At 34.9% G+C, this 21,817-nt stretch overlaps 1 protein-coding gene across 16 annotated transcripts in view; it reads right to left on the reverse strand.

The window, feature by feature from the left end:
- Nucleotides 1–21,817, reverse strand: part of DTNA (dystrobrevin alpha) — a 1,617,970-nt gene that overhangs the window by 343,476 nt on the left and 1,252,677 nt on the right. For 10 of the 16 annotated variants that reach the window (XM_044066623.1, XM_044066631.1, XM_044066627.1 and 7 more), the window contains 2 exons: nucleotides 20,566–20,662; nucleotides 16,870–16,890 (listed from right to left, as the gene is read on the reverse strand). In XM_044066623.1, the coding sequence (XP_043922558.1) occupies nucleotides 16,870–16,890; nucleotides 20,566–20,662 (118 nt within the window). Of the gene's footprint in view, nucleotides 29–16,869; nucleotides 16,891–20,565; nucleotides 20,663–21,817 lie in introns of all 16 variants that reach the window. The other 6 variants (XM_044066625.1, XM_044066633.1, XM_044066635.1 and 3 more) reach the window with 2 other exon arrangements.

The following is a 21,817-nucleotide window of genomic DNA, read 5'->3' on the forward strand; positions in this document are numbered from 1 at the left end:
ATAGTTCACTGGTTGGACACAAATCACACTGCAAAATGGAAAATAATACATAAGATGTTATGAGTAATAAAACACTTAAAGTATCAAATCACACTCTAAACCTTAGAGAAAGTGATATATATATATATATATATATATATATATATATATACATACATATATATGTTTCTACGGCATATAAATATTAAAACATGCTGAAATTCTTCAAATAATTTGTATATAACTAATCAACATTTAAAAATGGATTTTTCCACATTTGCAGTCTACTTTACAGTGGAATTTACATAAAGCTCTAGTAGCATTAAACATGCTAGAAATTAGGTTTAATGTATTATATTAGTTTTAAGTTTTTAGAAGGAACCACACTTATGAAAACAGACCACATCATTCATAAATACTGGTTAGCTCAGAGCATTAGCTTATATCTTCAAAAATGCAAAACATATTTGAAGTTATTAAAATACTTAAAATCTATATTAGTAAATGAGTCAAATGCTACTTCAGTGTTTTTCTGAACTATATAAAATATATTATCATATCAATCATCTGTACCATCTTATTATTGCAGTTATTTAAACTGAGCCAACTATCCAAATATTTAAGTCACAAATAAAGACTATAATATGAGGCTCAGTAAAATAAACTAAATTTCTTTGGAAAATTTTCCCAATTGGGAAATATATAAAATTGACAGCATTTAAGTTTAAAACTGACTGTCAATACATTTATATGATTTTAGTATAATAATATAGTTTTGGATACAATTTCAATTATTTGCACATTGTGGTCAGAAAACATTCAATTAACTAAACAATTATGGTGGTATTCAAAAATGAATAGCATTGGTAAAATTCTACTTAACATGACCAGGTGCTTTATTAAACTGTTTGTGTTTCACAGAATGAAGCTAGATATGGACCTAAACTAAATGTTATTCAATTAAGTTCAATAACAGTTCAACTGTATGTCTACCTACATTTCCTTCCATGAAACATGGAATAAAACACCCAACTGCAATCATTTCTGAATATCCCCTCAACCTTACTTAATTTATCAGTTCTCATGCATATCAGTACAGATCGATTGCTAGTTCTTTTTTTATTTTTTCATATTTGGTTTTAAAACAAAAGATAAACAAATCAGTTATAATATAAGCAAATAACTATTTACATAGCTCCATAGCTGATCATACATATCAACAACAATTAATATTTTTCAAGCAAGTCTTTAAGTTTAAAGATTTATATGAATGTGTAATACTAGAAGTTCTCATCTTTATAGTATACACTTCCTTACTTCAAACAATTTTTGCCATACTAACAAATTCAACACTAGAGGGGATAACTTTACTTTTCTAAGTTTTATTAATTACTTTTCTGGCTATAGCAAGAATGTACCAAAGAAAAGGCACTTGGGTTTTTCGAATACTTTTCTAAGTTTTATTAATTACTTTTCTGGCTATAGCAAGAATGTACCAAAGAAAAGGCACTTGGGTTTTTCGAATGATCTCAGGAACTGGAGCATTAAATAAAACTAAAGGTTTAGAAACAGTACCTCTATCTGACCATAGAGCTTGAATGACATTATTAATTTCTTTCCAAAAAAGGGAGATACTTCACATTAATATACCATATGCATCCAATCAGCTATTATTTCAGAATCACATCTCCAGCATTTAATTCCATTTGATTTACACATAACTGTAATTTTGTTAGGAGTGACAAAAGCTTTGTATAATAATTTCCAAGTGAACATTTTTCAGTATAATGAAGATGGGGTTTTATGTCTAGATTTTAATATTATTTTCTTGTATTCTTCACCGAAGTCTTCATTATTAACTTTTGAGAAATAGTCCCAATAGGAATTGTCTAAATATGTGAAATCTAACTTAATTTTATAAATTTGTGACAAATATTTATTCTTCATTGCATTACTATTGATATTTATAAAGAATTCCAATAATGTGAGGTACACTTTATTATTTAGGTTAAATATCTTATTTATCGCTGTGTTCACAAAGTCTCTAAATACCTGTAAAATTAACAAATTCTCAGAATCTTGACTGTATTTGGACCTTACATTTTCAACAATGATTGCAACGTCTTTGGTCTTTTTTGCAGTTGCACAAAAACAATAATAAAAATTGGATAAAACCTGTTCCACTGCTTTTTTATGAATTCTAGAATACAATCACTACTAGTTATCAAAATTAAATTACAACTGTTAATGTGAGATTTAAAAACATCTATTAATTACACATCTTGACCTAAAGTCTATATCACTGGAGAAATACAATATTAATAATCTGTGATATTATTTTTTTTCCTTTGGAATACTGTAGGCTAAATTATAATAGGATTACTGAATACATATTTATCCACTAAATTAACACAAAACATGACACAGATTGTAAATATTGCAAACAGTTCAGGAATTAGATAGGATTGAGGCATTTTTTTAATTATTTAACTATAACCGAGTACTGACTACTTATGATTTTTTAAATATTTCTGTTTGACAATAATTGAATAAGTAATGCTTAGAAATTTTAATCCATATTTAGAAGTTATTCAATTATATGGTTAGTATGCTAAAGTATATGCCATAGGGTACTTTATTGAAAACTAATAAGTGTTTTAAGAACATATCATGAAACTCCTACAATGTTCAGCAGTTATTTGTACAATACTGAGAAGTAAGATTTAGAGTGTGATGTATTCTTTAATATTATACAAAAATATGCAAAAATTAACAGTTTTGGATAATTTTCAGCATTTCCTGTTACTTAAGATTAAAAAAAGTTTCTTAAATGTTGATGTTCAATCCAGTCTCCCCATCAAAAATGAATTTTAATTCTGTTTTTGATAAGGCTAAAGTTACAATTCTCTAAGCAGTTTAATAAATTTATTAAGGAAGCAATTCTCTGCTGTGCAATTGTATTTTCATTTATCACATTCCCAAAACCGGAATTATGATTCACTGCAAAGACAGAAAAAGAATGGAGGGATTTTATAAATATATTTATTTAAAAACACCATTTGTCTTGCATTTGTAGGTGAATAAATTGTAAACTGGTGATAGTAAAACAGGTGTCATAATTTAAATATCATTAATTTCAAATGTCTTATTTTTGATAGAGATAAATGCAAATCTTTGCAAGCAGAGTTGTATATACAATCTGTCCAATAATTATCATGTAAAAAACAGATGACAAAATATAAGTTTCAATATCTAAAACCAATATCACTTTTATCTCTCAGCTTTTAATAGTATTCTTAATAGAAATCAATAGAATAAAAATTAAGAGTTTACTAAGAGATCATAGAAATTAATGCAGTCTTATTAAATTTGCATAAAGATCCTTTTCTGTAGAGACTACTACATATGCTCAAAGCACATGTCCTCACTGCCACATACTCATTTTGTCAAGTGCCCTAACTTCCATTAACCAATCTACTGTAATTTTAACTATCCCTATCAAAACCCTAATCCTAAAAAATTCACACCCAGTGCCTAACCCTAAAGTCCCCATCCCTCTGTAAAACTAAAATTCTCTCCCCCTTCCTAACCCTTAAATCTAAATTTCTCTCTAAACCTAAAGACACCTTTTCCTCACTAACTCTAAAGTTCTGAGTGCTCCATACACCTAACATTCCCTTTCTCCTCCCTCCCTTTATCACTCCCAAAACCTAAAATTCCTGTCCCTTCCCTGACACTAAAGTCTTTATTGATCCCTAAAACTAAAACCACACCCCTTCCCTAAACCTAAATTTAAAATCCCCTCACCCACCCATCCATGATCCCCCAAACCTAACATCCCATCTCTCTAAAGTCCTTATCACTTCATAAACTGAAAACCCCTATTTCACTCCTTAAACCTAAAGTCCATGATCACCCTGTCCCTCTTCCTAAACCTAAAAACACTCTTGTGGCTCCCCTCCCCTCTTACCTGGTCCATGGTGAACACTTGCTTGCATCTGTATCATAGGAAGCAAGTAGATACTGTGGCAAGTTTCAGTGCAAATGCAAACAGCTGGTTGGATAGTGTTACAGCCATTTGTGCCCATAGTTTTGAGTTACTGGAAATCTACCAGCTGGGGCTTGAATGGCTGTAAGGATCCCTTTGTTGCAAACAATGAAAAAATCTGAATACTATATAAGAATTTAGGCAAAATAATTTTAATTAAAGCTTACTTCAAATGGAAGGAATAACTGTAACTAATTAATAATGAACTGGTGAATTAAATAAAAGAAATATATTTTTCATTAACCATTCTTTAAAATCTTAATTTTGCACAATATTAGGGAATATACCAAGTTATCTAAAATTGGAATACCAATACTTTTAAAGGAAACTAATTTAGAAGGCATACTGCTTGCAATTAAAACATTATCAAATTTGGTTTCAGATTAAAACTATAAGAGTGGTGATTAAAATACTAAATGTCTTAAATGACTCAAATCTAAGCTTGTTGTCCAATGTTTAAAGCTTTAAGTGTGGTAACATTCCAGGCACTTTTAATGTACTAGAATCCCTTTCAGCCAATACAAAATTAAAATATCTTGCCAGTATTAAAAGGACCCACTGCATTACCTAAAAGACTATTCATTATTAAAATGGTTATTATTTTATTCTATTGCATTTATTTGCAAACTTTACCCTCATTCTTGGTATTTAGCTAACGTGTCTGATTTCAGTAAAAAAAAAAAGGCAGTGGAAAGAATTCCACTCATCATTATAGGACTATAGAACTCAGGGCAACAATTACTTTTTCCTACATTAAAGCAAGCCCTTATTTTTTTATTAAATACAGAAGAGGATAAAACTAGATAAATCCAAAAATGTAATCAATGTCTTTTAAAATACATAATCCTTTTTAAACACCTTTATTGAATTATCATTTGTGAAACAGGCACATTTACATTTATGTAAAAGTAAGTGAACTTTATCAACAAATTAAAATTAACAAACATGCTTCACATATATTGCTATCTATACACACATGCGCACATACACACACATACACACACACACACACACACACACACACACACATATATATATATATATATATATATATATATATATATATATATGGATTCCTATTACAAGAAAGAAAGTTCACTACTTCGAACTTGTAATACGAAGCCTCACTTCTGCGAAAGATCACTTTAACAAAAGTGAACTTTTGCGTAAGTGCACTTCACCGAAAACACCGCAGCATAGTGGAGGACATAAAAAACAAGCTATGTCCCTCATTATGGTGTGATAGTCACAGCCCTTAGGGTTAGGGCACGAGTTAGGGTAAGGGGATAGTTAGTAAAGCTATCCCCTTACCCTAACTCATGCCCTAACCCTAAGGTTCGTGACTATCGCATCATAGTGGAGGACATTGCTATGTCCTTCACTGCGCTGCAGTCGTCACGGACCTTAGGGTTAGGGCACGGGTTATGGTAAGGGGATAGCCCTACAGGTCCGTGAGTACTGCATGGAAGTTCAGTATAACACCCGTTCGTTGTACTGAACGTCGCATAAGTGCACTTTTGATTAAGTGCACTTTCGCTGCAGTGAGCATTCCATGTACTATTTCGAATTAGTGAAAATTCGATCTGGTGCATGGAACCCATATATATATATATATATATATATATATATATATATATATATATATATATATATATATATATATGGGTCCACTTCTATATCTCGAAATACTGAAATCTTGAATTTCAGTATTTTGAGACCAGAATACCAATACCTCACAACATTAAAACTCCAAAATTACGAAACTTAAAATATCATAAACTAATAAACATAAACAAAATCCAAACCTCCTCCAAAAACACACACAAAAACACTACATAACTCAACAAACTAATATGACCAAACATTTATGCAGGGAGGGCAAGCCCAGCTGTGCCCCCCACACACCCTGCTACTTAAATATACCAACTTTGAGGTCGTACTAACTTGAAAAAACATAAAATAACACTTGCCCTACACTGCCATTGCAAACAGTCATATTTACATTCACTAATAACACACACACACACACACACACACACACACACACACACACACACACACACAAATACTACACATGTACAAAAATCACCACATATAACATTCACACACATACACCCTCACCTACCTACCTCAAGCTACCCCTAAAAGCTCTTCACAAACATCTAAACCAAAAAAAACTTCCACCCAGACCCTTAAAAATTCAACACCTACCTGAAGCCTCGGACATAAAAGAACATCGGACACCATACCATGATATCCTTAAAGATGCAGCACACAATACAGTACACAACAAATTAAACTTATCCCACATTTGGTAAACTGAGATTCGACAAAGTGCATTTTTGAAAAAGTGCACTTTTGACATTCTGGTCTCGAAATACTGAAATTAGAGATTTTAGTATTTCGAGCTATAAAAGTGGACCCATATATATATATATACACATACACACATATCATATACCCTAAGCAACATTGCATGAATTATTCAATTCCTGCCCCCTTTTTTAAACAAGAACCATAAAATACATACTTCTGTTCTAAAAAGACACAGTGTTGTTGACTTTATTTCTAAAACTTGGAACAATCTATTCCTCTTTTGATTACTGCACAATGTATTTTTATACAATTAAAGGACTAAAATATCTGTAATAATATGATACTTTTCTGTGTTGATCATACAGCAACATTCAGACATGCCTAATAACAATATGACACCTTAAGAAATAAAACTACATTAAACAAGAATGAAGAGAACAACTTAAATAAAATAAAATGCTTCTTCAACAAATATTCTAAAATCATAACTATATGCAATGACAAAAATAAATAAATTAATTAAATCATGCCCTTCTGGAATCATAAACCGAATCATATTCTTAGTTTTGCAAGGGAGAAACCTGATTTAACTACCTAAATTTCTACCCAGCCCAATTTAGCTAAATTTGTACCTAAACAAAAATATCACAAATGGTACTGCAAAATACATGATGTGTAACTTACCCATCTAATAAGAAAAGGTAGAAAAGTTATACTTATCTAGAACAGTTACATCATCTTTATGACATATATATTTAATAATTTAGATAAAAATATATACTTTTATATGAGGTAGCAAAAAATAAACAACCTGGCATTTTAACATGGGTGTGTACACTTTTTATATCCACTGTAGGTGCCTTGCATACCAACCACGTTTGGAGGGACACCGGTACAAACCCAGGTGTTCAAAGTGACTCAGGCTTAGTTGATGGAAATTTCCAGACAGAACAGAATACACATTGTGTGTAAATCCAAATGATTTACAGCTACAGTTACCTCACTTAAATAGTCTGCTGTTATTGTAAGTATCCTCATAGACAACTTTACAATCAGCATCACATAGGTGTTAACACTTTTCTGGTATTAGTTTCTATAATAAATCTAAATATTTTCGGTTACAGCAGCACTGTTCGCTATATTACCATTTAATGCAGCAACACTCACCAAATTAAAAGTAAAATAATTAGAATAACTATGTTTCTATTGTAAAACGGTTGTGACCTTACACAAAAAACTCAAAATTAATTTTTATATGATAGATTTTTAATATGTAAACAGTTTGACAAAAAAGATTTTTTATGTTTAATAAATATGCATAATTTTTAAATATTCAGCATGACAATATATATAAAATGAAACATTTTAAAGTAAGTAAAAGTGATTATCAGCAAGCAAAGACATAAAAAGTTAATTTAGTAACTTTGTAGTAAACAAATAACTTTAAAGCAAATGTATATGGCCTTGGCTTGGGACATAAAGGGATCAGACAAAAAACAAGATGACTGAAGTTCATCGGCGCAGAGGCAGGGGGTAGTGGAAATGAACAAAAATTGCTGGCTTGTACAGCTTGGGAGTAGAAAGCCACTGACTTGCTGCACCTCTGACCTCATTTGGAGTGTTAAGATATGACCAGTGGAATCTAATGCACTGCATGTCAGGGAATAATGTCGAAAAGCATAAGAACGCAAACAGAGGGAGCTCCACAGAGCCAGCATCATTCAAGTGAAGCAATCAACTACCATGAGGAGTGAGGGAGTGCAGAAATAGTTGTCTTATGCAAATGATTACCCATATGGCACCTGACTCTTGCTTTTGGGGGGAATTAAAGGGGTGATAACTCTCTTATCTTAGCCAGTAAATGAATAGGACTTTCATCCTGCTTGGAGAATAAATGGGCCTGACCTCACACTGGAGGGGGTAATAAATGAGTCAAGGGGGTACTGGGTGGGAGAAACCTAATGCCAGGTAAAAAGAGCAAGCCAGCCTGATACTATGAGTGTAAAAGTTGTTTGATATCCAAATGTCTACAAAATTATTAGTATTTAATGGAAAAATATGAAACAAATCAATTTCCTATATTTCATACATAATATTTTCCACACATGCATTTGAGTTTTAGTACATAATAAAAATAACTAAAAAATCCAATTCCCACAAATGAAAACAAGTCAGAGGGAACAAAAATGTGTGCATGTGCGGGAGACATGGTTTTGAATATGCTTAATAATTTGTATTAGAGTAGTGGTACTGAAGACATTTGATCAACTTGTGGTCTTAATATTATGGGTGTGTGTGTGTGTGTGTGTGTGTGTGTGTGTGTGTGTGTGTGTGTGTGTGTGTGTGTGTGTTCTCTCTTTTTATAATATACACGTGTAGATATGAGTGCATATGACTATATAAGTTCATGAATGTGTATGCGAATATTTATGTTTTAAAGATACACAGACACACACATGTCGTACACCACAGTATATATAACCACAGATAAAAACATGTGTCTGGTACACTGCTAACATATTTTTGTTTATCTACACTCTTGGTATGTTATAAAACTTACCCAAGTCCTTGGTGTATGTGTATCATCACAAGTATATATAGATACTTGGTGTATCAGGAAAGCTACCAGAATTACTCTAAACCCACAAATATTTAGACTACTCGAAAACTAAAGTATAAGTTCACATACTGCACCAGCAAAACACTTACATGCAAACAACTCTAAGGCACCATAGCCACCTTACACAAGCCCATAAACTTAATCTTTAATTAAAAGTCTAAAAGAAAAAAAAATGTAAATCAAAGTAAAAATTACATTTCCAATTCACTTCAGTGTGAAAAAGATAAAGTAGCTTCACACGTGGCACATACAAAATGTGTGTGCACACACACACACACACACACACACACACACACACACACACACACACACACACACATATACAAATCCTTCCATAAACAACAACGTCCACATAAATCTAACACTAGAAATTAAATGCATACAGAAACATAGAAGATAATTCATTGGGCACTACCTTCATAAATTATGGGGAAATTATCTACAGCCTTATTCAAAAAGCATGTGCAAAAACAGTAGTTCATTGAAATCTGGATGATGATGATGATGATGATGATGATGATGATGATGATGATGATGATGATGATGATGATGATCTAATTACGTAGGAAAATGGATAAATGCAATTTTGGAGGGCCTATTTTGTAAAATAATCACTACTGGATTTGCCACTCTTCCAAAAAGTGCTCCCTAAACAATCGATATCAGATAATTTGTAAAATAATCACTACTGGATTTGCCACTCTTCCAAAAAGTGCTCCCTAAACAATCGATATCAGATAATCAATCACAAACCAGATCCACATCTAAATATCTGTATTTCAATAGGTAATGTATAAATATATGTGTCTGAATTCATAAAGGTTACACTGAGGTGTACTCAAGATATGAAGTGAGAAATGGAAAGGTCTGGTATTAAGGATTGACTGCAATCATCTATGAATTACCAGGGAAGGGAAAAACGAGGCATTGTGGACATTCTGATAGTAGGGACATAGGGACATGTGTTTGTGTGCGTGTACGTGTGTGTGTGTGCGTGTGTGTTTTTTACTGTATTTGTGTGTGGAAGAGTGACTGCGGGAGGGATGCCTGTGCTTACACAATGTGGTTGAGTCTGTTAATCTGCACTCATGGTAGTTAATGATGACTCAGAGGCAAGTGAATTAGCTATAACGAGGTCTTTCCTCATTGCACCTAATTCGTCTCTGAATCAGAAATCTCTGCATCGTTTGAATAGGTCTTTTACTGTGTGTAATGTGAGTGGTGAGGTTTTTTATAAATCCAAAGGTGGTATGTTTGCATTTACAGAATACTGATGGATGTTAATGGATACTCATAAAGTGTTGTGTGTGATAAAAATTATTTGTCTAATTTGTAATCTCCATTCTACCCATTCCATCATGTTTCATCGTCATCATACTGATTTTCTCCAACATTTCCTGTATCACCATTACCATAATTCAGGTCCATTTGGAATAACAAAGAAAAAATGCACTTCACACAACACACAAATGCAAACACATAAATACTGTAAAAGCTGTAAACACAGACATCAATCACAGACAAAAGAAATGCATCGAAAATAAAATAAAATGTGAAAACAAACAGAATGCAAAATAAAATCACTCCAGAAACAAGTTAATCAGAAATATTACTGGCAAAAGGCTCAAACACTGTACTAAACAACAGCACACTAACTTAAATGGCTTCCTTACTTTTGTTTCAGTGTAAACCCGACAAGATTTAACTCGCCAACTTTACTTTCTAGATCTACATTTCCTGCTCGAACAAGGAAACACTGCCAGCTCCCTTTCTACATGTGGGCAGGCACTGACTCAAACGTTTTGAACTTTTCATTTTCTCTCTGCTTTTACAACCATTGGTTCCTGTACATAAGCAAAGAAGTGGGGGTAAAAGATGGGTATGTCTGGCAAAAATGATTTGTGTTCTTTACCCAGATGAAATTTTAAAATGTGTATAAACTATAAACCTAAATATATTAATATAACCCTCATTATACAACTACAATCATACCACAAAATTATCAACATTAAAAAATGACTTGGGGGATTCATAAAGGTACCTTTATGTACATGTGACAGTAACCTTCTGGAATTCAGAGAGAGCCCTAACATGTAGGGCCATGTAGGACTGGTTCTGCGGCCATGCAGTATGCCGGTGAGGCAGTCGGGGGGGGGGGAATAGCATGTGCCATTTCTCCTCTGGAAAGCAATCAAAGCATCTACATGTCAAGTGAGTTAGGAAATCACTCAGACATGTAGATCAGCATGGCCAGACTCACCATATCATGATAGTGAATGCGGCCAACAGGCTGTGTTTATTTAATGAAAATTTAAGTAGCACGGAGATTGGCAGGTGGGGGGAACAACTAGCCACTAGGGATAATACTATTGTGCCTTAATGGCGCCAACATCAGTATGGGGACTGTGGGGAACTACTAGCTACCAGATAAAAATACAATTGTACCTTAAAAACATCAACAGCAATTCAGGGATGGGTGAGGTTGGGGGCATTTGTCACCAGGGATAATACAACTGTGTCTTAATGACACCAGCAGCAGTATAGGAATCAGGGGTTGGGAGTGCACTATCCACAAGGGCTAATACAATGGCATCTTGACAGCACTAACAGCAGTAAGGGGATTGTGAGGTGGGAGAACCACTAGCCACAAGGTATACTACATCTAAGTTGTAATGGCACTTAAACTATTATGGGATGGGGTGGAACACTATCCACCAGGCATAGTGCACTTGTGTTTCAGTGGCACTTAAACTAATGAGGGAATGGGGGTGTGGGGGGAGACATTAGACACGAGGAACTGCTCTTAACTCTTGTGCCTTATTTGGGGGTGGGGGGACCAATGGATAGGTGAAAAATACACAACTCAGAGACAGTTATGAAGACTGTGGTGTGTGTTTGTGTTTGAATGTGCACATTTGTGTGGGACAGTGATGGGGGGCGTGGGGTTGCCTAATCTACATGATGCAGTCACAGCAGTAAACCACCATGATGTGCAGAACAGCAATGATGTGCACATCATGATAGTAACTCTGATTAAGAGCCCCATAACTTAGCCAATAATGAAGTATTTCCTCATTACAGTTACTGCCTCTAAATTACAACATACTGCATCATAGGAGCAACGCCTTTTTAGCTCAAGCCATATGGCTCATACTAGGCCCTTTCATGAATCCCAAGTAACAATTGTCTTAGAACTACAGTGTAAACCAACCATCTGGAAGCCGAATCATAGCTATCTACATAACCTACCTCATGCCCAGTTCAACAGATAAAATATACACTTAATGAATTTCACTGAAATCAAAGTGAAAGAGTAATCCATATTAAAAACTATGCTAAAACAAGTGAAAAATGTAATATGTGGAAGACTGCTTGCATGATAACTGAACCATCTTGGATTGTAAGACTATGGAACAATTAATCCCTAAACATACAGCAGAACATATTTAATTTATCATACAGGAGACCTCCATAAATAGGCATAACAGAGATAATGAGTATTTACTTTGGCTCAGGAGCTGCTGAGCACAGATGACAATTCCTGATTTGACAGTTACAGAATGCAGAAAGCTGGACCTGCCCTATCCCTTGGCGCACCCATGTTAGCACTTGTTACGAGTGCTGCCAAGTAGTGTGACAAGCCAAGATGTCTACACACTGTGTAGCTGACAAATGAGAAACTGTCAAATTTGCTCAGCAATTCCCGAGACTGAGAAAAACACTCATCCGTCTCATTCATGTTCTATAAATGGAAGTCTGCTGTATGATAAATTATACATGTTGTATATACCTCACAACTTCTGAGCAAGAAAATCATAGCTGTGGCCTTTAAAAATCATAGCAAAAGGTCAGAAAGAGGAGCACTTATTTTTCACAACAGAAGGGCTTTATATATTAGGATCTATACATACAAAATGGACCACTTTGGTTGAACAAATAAATCTCAACAATACTGCAACCACAACCAAAATAATAATAAAAAATATATTATAATGAAAATAATATTTGATAACATTCAGTTCATTAAGTCCTGGAATGTGGCAAACATCTAACCTAATCTGCTAGCAATATTCCCTCAAGTCTAACTCATCTTCAGCAAATTTTTTCACCTGATCTAAAGCTAAAAATTTAAAATGAACCTTGCATTTTCCTTCAGAATAATGTTTACTCAAAGCATTATTACTATCAACCTTTTAGGATTTAATGATAAAGAAAATTGTAAACTGTTTTTGAAAAGAAAAAGAGTAAGACATTAATTAATTAGGTAATGAACTGAAGTCATGTGTTGCTATGATATAAATTGTGTCATTTGTTGTATTTCATTCAGTCTGAAGAAGTCTTTTGAGATGAAAGCGCTCACTAAATGCTATTAAATATTATTTTCATTAAAATATATTATTTTATTATTATTTTGGTCATGGTTGCAGTATAGTAGGATCTATAGAGTTAACAGAGAATCTATACTCAGGTCTGACTGCATGAGGAACACCAGTAAATCTAGGAGTAGCTAGGCCTAAATCATAGCAGTTTTGAGGTATGATGGTGTTCTGAAGATTTAGGGATAAAATCTTTCATAGTCCTTTGATCCAAGATGATTCACTTATAATAGAAGCAGTCTATGACATACTGCCTTTTTCATTTAATATTTTTTAATCTGAATTACTGTTTTCTTTTAATTTCAAATAAATTCATTAACATATGAGTGTGTGTGTGTCTGCTTGTGCATATGCATCTACATATGTTATGGCTGCAAGTCTTTTGATTAATTGTTAACTCTGAAGACCTATTTTCAGGTTTCAAACTGTCACATTCAGGTGACTCTTAAATGCCGTCAGCTTAAACTGTTGTCAAACTTCTATCATTTGATTATGGTACTAATGTGGTATAGTCATAGTTGTTTGACCATAGAGTTATTATATATGATGAAGGGTGTTCTGAGGGTGAAATCTCCATTTCAGCAGTTGGGGGGGGGGATTAAAAGCCTAATCCAGAAGTCCAAGTGTCACACACTGTCTCAGTTACCAAATGAAGGAAGCTAGACAGTTTATGCAGAGAAACAAGAATGTTTTCTAAGTGCTGAAAGGAACAAATAGCTTGGTACAGCATGATACAATTACCACATAAAGAGAAAGGGTGACAGTAAAACCCCATAAATTCCAAGAAACAAAGATGAAAGTTATTAGTCAGATGACCCAAAAGATAAAACTGGGAATTACTGAGGAATCACAAAGCACCTGGAATAGTCCAGTGCTATTTATTCCAAAGTGCAGTTGTACTATATGCTTCTGTAACAACTTCCTGAGAATCAATAAAGTTTACAAGCTTGATACTTACCTGATGTCCAGGGCAGGACTGGAGAAGGCCTGGCACTTATTATGGATGACAAAAAGGACACAGACAAATCCTTAGATGGAGTGAGCAAAAAGAAGGCCAGGTACTTATTATGGACCACAAAAAGGGTAATGCAACCCCCCCCCCCCCCCGATGGACAGCAGCAATGAGAAAACAGTGTTTTTAACTCCTGACTGCTTCTTCCAAAATGAGGTGCTTCTGTCTGGTTTGAACAGGACCTGCTAATACTCTGCAGTTCTTACCAGACATAATCTTGTGCCCTAAAGCCTGTTACACCACTGTCTGTTCTGATGAGTAGTTTTAGAGAAAACTAGGAAAACCTTTTACCTTATGTCCAGTCAATTTTAAACTTCCTCAGAGTAGCAGGGCTCACAGCTAAGTCCCCTAAATGTACTCTTGGCAAAGAGCAAGCCAAGTATTTAAGGTCTATAATATGTTGAGGGATGGCAAAACCAGAAGTGGAAAATATAGATGCTATTCAGAAATGGTCTTGGCCAGTGACCAAAAAGCAGTCTAGAGCAAATCTTGGTCTCAGAATATTACAGAAAATTTGGCACTAACCGTGTTAGCATAGCTTGCCCACTGACTGATGTCACCAAGGCTAAAGCACTAATAAAGTCCATTGGACTGATGATACTGAGGCAGCATTCATTGTCCTACAGACTGTTTTGTGTTCCAGCCCTGTCCAAGAGGTTGTAGCCACACAGATGCCTCTGATGTAAGCAGTGAGGCTGTGGAGCACCAGATGATAACTGGGAAGGAACACCCAATATGTTACTTTAGTAAACAGAAATCTAGATTACTTAGGATTCACTCCCTGACTGCTACAGTTGTTCAGCCCCATAGGTCTGGTGGGGAGGAGGTCATGTAATAATAGGTACAGGCAGCTGGCAACAGACGGGAGATATATCAGCCCAGCTTTGTTAACCTCTACGTGGCATTTATTCCCAGAATGAAGAATGAAGCTGTAACTAAGGGGTTTACTCAGAAAATGGTATGTAGTTCAGCTGTGAAGTAAGATGGAGATGTTTCTTACCAAGGAGATACTTTAAGTAATTTCAGAGTTCATCAGAGAGGTAATTCCTTACTGAGCTGTTGGCTATGAAAAGCTAGAGTATTAGAACCACCACCAAACTGTCGCAACTTGAGCCTACAAGAAATTCACCACAACATTCTGTTATTTCTGAAGACTTATCTGCCAACAGCTGGAATTGTGTGTTTATGATATTGTGTGTGTGAAGGGGGTTGTGTGTTGCAATGAAACTCAAAAGTATAAATTTGGACTGCTGCCTTGTGAAAAGTTAAGGTAGAACTCCCACTTCTTTTCTTGCCATTACCAGCCTGAGTGAGAATGCTAAATTGTGTGCAGCTGTGAACAAATTCACTCAAAATCTGCAGCTGAGAAACTGTTTGTTTGCTTTATGAGGGATGTAACTTTGTCCTGTTTCATTACTAGAATGTTTTGTGCTCAGTAAGAGACATTTTGATTTAAGCCTTACAGCTACTGGCATTTTTGCTGACGAATGATAATTTGTCACTATACACATTTTTCTAACAGTACACACAATATTATCCCATAATTTCCTTTCTTGGAGCCACATTGATATTACTTACCATTCAGAGGGATTAGATGTCTCCAGGAAAATCAATTGCATGTGTATTTATTTCATATTAAGCACATGCAGACTGATAATGGTATCGGACTGCAGAAAGTTTTTGTACAATGGAAATGTGAAATACCAGGATGCAATATCACTACTCTGATTCCATTGTAATTGCATGTGTTACTCTGCCCTCCCACAGATTACTGCTGCAGTATTAAAGGTGCTGAGCGCATCATACCAGGTGGTCATGTGATATGCCTTCACTGGTTAACAAAGGCACACACATGCATGTGAACATGCACACACACTAACGCTTTCAGAGTTCTGTACTTGAACACTGAAAACCTACAGCTGATGTAAGAAGATTAGTACGATGTTGTGATTCAGTTTCCTCAGACTGAGTTACACCTTAACATATCTGGAAAATTCTTATTTTAGAAGTTTGTGGGGGTCACTAGTCACACTTGCCTGTTTTCAGGGTAAAATTGAGATCAGTGAGTGATTATTATACAAGCAGTTTTACACATCAAACCAAGGACGTGCTGGATATCCAAGGCTCATTTGGAACTCATTTCTTTCATCACTAGTTTATACCGTACATGTTTCTGACAGGCTGTATACATACAAATGATATAGGATATAAATATCACTGGGAAATGTCACATACTTTTTAAATTATGATTACGTAAAACTGCATGGAAGGGCTATAAAAATGCTGTTTTTTCAATAAATATACAGTAATGTAGACATCTGTATCAGAAGATATTACTCCATGGTATGCTAAACCATATCAGGTTAACAGTACACCGCACCCAAAACATGCAATTCACAGCTTACTTAGATAAAATAAGTAATAATTAGTGAAATGCATTCTCAGAAAGCCAAGCACATTTGTTAAAAATAATGCTCCAACATGAGTTAGTCTGTACCACGATGTAAGATAAACTTACTGCTTGTCTCAGTTCTTCCTCCTGTAGAAAAAGTAAAACAGCTGAAAAACATTTCTGGCCACGACTCTTATAAGAAGTATTTGAAAGAAAACCATGCAAGATTTACCAGTCTGATCTTTCTTTCTTATTGTTTCTGAGGAGGGTGCATTGGGAATTTCTGGGAAATAAGCTACTTCCTTGAACAGTCACTTGCATACATTGCAATAGGTATCAGACTTAAATGTTGATAATAGTACTCATTGCCACCTGATGAGTCAGAATACCAGATACTGTTGTTAGACTGACATTTCTTCAGCTAGTCAGAAAATACTCATTCTACTGTCACATCTTTTTTTTTTTTTCATTTGTGAGTTTGAAAAATCCTGCGACTGCTTGCATGCATGTGTTGCTGTTGCACTTATGCTTCAGTGAATCCTCTTTAGAGAAACACAAACAAATGCTTACCATATCAAATATTTGTATGTGATCAAGGACGTAAACATCAAGAAGAGACCACATGATTTAAAGATCATAATTTAATGCAAATCTACTACTTATGGAAAACAATACAAAGACAGTTTACTACTACGGTGGAATCAAACTGGAATAATTGCCCAGTGTAATGCATTACAAAATTTCAAAAGTAGTGCAAGTAACATTTGAAAAACAGGGGAATCTAACATAACCTCCAAATCAAAAAGATACACAAAGTGAATAAATAGCTAAAGCTAGTGCTGAATTTAGTATCAGATTATTTTTGGCTGGATATCTGGACACTAACAATATAAGAAAGACAACATTTGTGCTGTAGCACTATCCCCTTTGAACAAATAAAATATGTGTGTTTTTACTACACCCTTTAAATGGAGATCTGGTTGGACTAAACTGCCATGAGCACACAAAAAATTTGAGAGCCAAATTGAAGTCTCACTTCCTCTTATATGCAGCAAGGGCTGCTATAGGAAAATATATCCTCCTTGCTCAACTTGAGTATGGTCTCCACTTTTTTGCATTGTCCTGTGTCAAAAATACTGGCACTCTTCAGATTCTCTCAAATAAAGTACACTGATTCAGAGGTAACTCACCACGAAATGAGCACCACTGCTGTACACACTCAAAAGCAAAGCGGCTTCCAGCCCAGGCCATGTCAAAACTTCTTGGTTCCTTACACTTCAGAATATTTAACCTTGACATCCCTTCCCCTCTCTCTTTTTTAAACGGTTTACTGCCACTCAGACGTATAACCAAAGAAGCCAGGACAGATGTGGTCCTTTCCTACAACCTCCCTTCTTTCAGATAGCACTCTAACGGCCATTGCTTCTATGTATTGGTTATGGCAGTTATTTCCTCCAGATTTAACTGATCACACAAAGTATGCCCTGTTCAGGCCACATTTCAAACAACACATGCTAAAACACTCTGAATGCAGCTGAACATCTAAAGGACTTCACAGAAACTGATATCTCCAACTGGAGAGTACTTTTACCTCCCACATAACTGCTCCACCTGAAGAACTCGCTCATCCTAAACTGCGATTCAGCTTACCACATCGTTACTGCTCTAAGCCTACTACACATAATCTAATCTCCATTTTCATCTAATTATTCTCCATCAGCTTTCCTAACTGAGCTGCTACTACTCATATCTCCACTACTTCTACTTTAACTCTTTTCTCCCTTTTCAATTCCATTTATGTAATTGTACATATATTTTGTTTGTTGTACCTTCTATGGATATACTGTTTGAAAGATTTTCTGTGCTTACTCATGATTGTAGACCATGTTATTTGTATACTGTACATTGTTTTGTTACATTATGATGTAACCAGGGCTGAGCCTGTATATGGTCGGTGTATGATCATTTTTCTAACCTGGAGGACAAATTTAAATAAATGAATCAATCAATCAGTGACAGAATATATCACATTTCTAAGAAGCAAATGTTATTTTGACTTTGTTTCTTTAGGCCACAGTCATATAATTCACACACGTACTGAGTTAGCAACATGAAAATGACAATTATATCTGTTGTGAACCAAAGGCATCTTGCATGTTAAAATCATTACATTTTAATCATTCACCCTTTGGATGTCTAAATGCGACCAATGTGAAAGAAATAATGGACACAGCAATGTTTTCCAAATTGTTGGTTTAAGACACACTTTCTGCCCTTATCAGACAAGCACTGTTGACTATAGATTAACACTGATCATGTAATCTAATCACACTTTGCTTACATAAACAATTTGCCTCACCATGTCCTAAATGAAAAATAACCATATTCTGACTGCTTACACCACAGGTTTTTGACTATGAACAAAATGGAAGGAAAGAATGTCCATGATAGTATATTTCAACTTGCTGATTTTAATCGCAGTGCTCTCCTTGATATGTCACATCATCAACTGGTTAACAAACATCACATACACTTCTTTTCATTTTACACAGTCTGCCTCCTTACCTCCTACCCCAATAATAACCATGTTCTTTCAGCTGAAATATTCAACTGTAATGGAATAATTCCCAGAGCAATGGTTTCAAGTTAGTGTTCACCACTTTTATAGACCTTTCTGACAAAATGTAGCAATTGCTGTTTATCTGTAATTATGTAAATGACTTTGCAATCATACGGAGTCTGCCGTCCCATGCCTGACCTCTGACATAATGAAGTTTTGACTGTCTTGTACTCCAATGACTGACAGTGATCTATCTGGTTTCCTCCCAGGTCAGCATTTGCTATTTCATAGTGACTCCCTGATCATTACAATACACAGGAAAAAATGAAAGCAGTTTAGTTCACTGTTGTGGGAGTGTACTGCTTGCAAATCTGCCTAGTGTCCAGACAGTATTTTTAATACTACTAAGCAAAAGCTGTTCCTGAAGACCACAGCATCTGCTCCTACCAGCTTGGCTAAGCTCTGACTTTAGCTGCTCTGTGCAGATAAACACCACTGCCTTACTCAGAATTTAAATTACATGGTCTAGCTCTACAAAGAAAGTTAATGGCACTCATTCCAATCTACTGCAAACATATAGCTGGATGCTCTAATATCTGTCACACAGCAAAAGCCTGTGGATTGGTCATCTGAAAGCTGCTACCATGTGAGAAGAAGGGAACTGAAACTTCATAATAATAAGAATGGTTTCACCTTTTCATGCTTGAGAATCCTGGTATTATTAGTTGATTAACTGTACTAGAGAAAATATCTATAAACTGTTTACAGGTGAGAAATGTTCTGTAAATCTTACTTCTTATGATTTAAAAAATACAGAAAACTGAGATATCTCTGCACCTACAGTAGTTACGGCCTTGTCCTTGAGTACAAATATGACACAGCAAACATAAAAATGAGTTAAAATGTCATTATTTAACCCATCCAAGTGAAAAACATGTTTTGCAAAGAGTTTGCAGTATCCCATTAAATGTTAAACATGAAAATAATAAAGCTTTGTTTTGAAAAGCTACATCATTGTAAGCATTATTCTGTCATATAAATTATTGTATGTGATGCACTACTGTAATTCATTATTTGTTGCTTAGCATTTTAACTTACAAATAAACACCCCACAGCAAATAAATAAAAAATGGCACAGAAAAATAGTTTGTTACTGTTTGTATAGGAGGAGCTACTAGGGATTCGAGGAAAGAACTAGATTATGATGAATTAAAACATTTCTTTCCAGTTTGGACTACTTAAACTTGAGACCAGACGCTTACCTTCAGTAGTTTCATCAGCCCTTCTAGTTGCACCATAAGTTCTCTTCGGCTCTCCTGAAGTGCAGACATTCTCTGTTCCAATTCATCCTTGCGCTGCCTGGGGAATGAATACTGTCCATTAATATGTATTAAGCACTTTTACACATTTGTATGTATTAGCCATACTTACGTATGTCATCTAAAATTAACAAATATGAAATTTGACACATTTGAGTAGCAGTGAGGTATCAGATTGTATTACAGCTTCACAATGTTGACTACACTTAACACCGAAGGCTCTGCAAGTTATTTATTTACTTATTAATTCCTAAAACATTAACTGGCCCACGTGATTACTAGTACTTTTGCTACCACTGCTTTTCTATATTCTTGCCTTTAGAAGAAGTTTAAACAGTTATGCAATTCTTTTTATCTGAATACGTCTGTCATTGGAAAACATGAAACTTAATCTGGAAAACAAAACAAACATCACAACAGAAACCACAGCCAGGATATAAATGAGAGTTTTCTTCTGTTCAATACAAGACTTCTTCACAACAAAAATCAGGAAGCATGCAACACTTAATAAGACCCTCTCCACAGATCATATGGCATACAACACTCATTCACAGCATTTTCTACATGGAATCAGTGTGTCACAACTGTTGCCAACTCAATATCACTCTCCTTCCTTCAATATTCTGTTCTCTTTGACCATCACTGTAGGTGACCTGTGCGTTAGTGATTTCATTTTTGTGTATACCTTTGCTGGTTATTACACTAATAATGCTCACTTCCTCCTAAAGGGCTTATCACTTCATTTTTGCCACTGTGTCCTCTTAATGCAACCTTGGAGCAACACTAACAATGCTGTTTGCCTTTGCTATTTATCCCATGTAATCCCTTTTTCTCTTCTGTTGCTTTTGCCTGTTCCCTTTTTCTGTTCCATTGCTTTTGCCTGTCCTGTACTGGTAATATGCATAGTGTACTCTTCAGTATTTGCCAACTCTGTTATCAATCATTCCTTTCACATGATCTCTTTTTTTTTTCTCTGTCTTGCAAGTATGAGCTACTGGAATGCTAAAAAAGTTGTTTGCCCCTTGTTAACAAGAACCTGGCAAAGCCCAATATTTGCTGCTAAAACATAATCCCCCAGATGACTACTGCTGAATAACACTGCATCATTTTCACAAACTTTTTTTCAATATGTAGTGAAAGGAGTTGAATGAAGGGATGGGAGGAGTGATCCGGAAGAGTTAACAGGAAGAAGGTA

The sequence above is a fragment of the Protopterus annectens genome, chromosome 3.part1 (genome assembly GCF_019279795.1).
Source record: "Protopterus annectens isolate FY-2018-M chromosome 3.part1, PAN1.0, whole genome shotgun sequence".
Classification (NCBI taxonomy): domain Eukaryota; kingdom Metazoa; phylum Chordata; order Ceratodontiformes; family Protopteridae; genus Protopterus; species Protopterus annectens.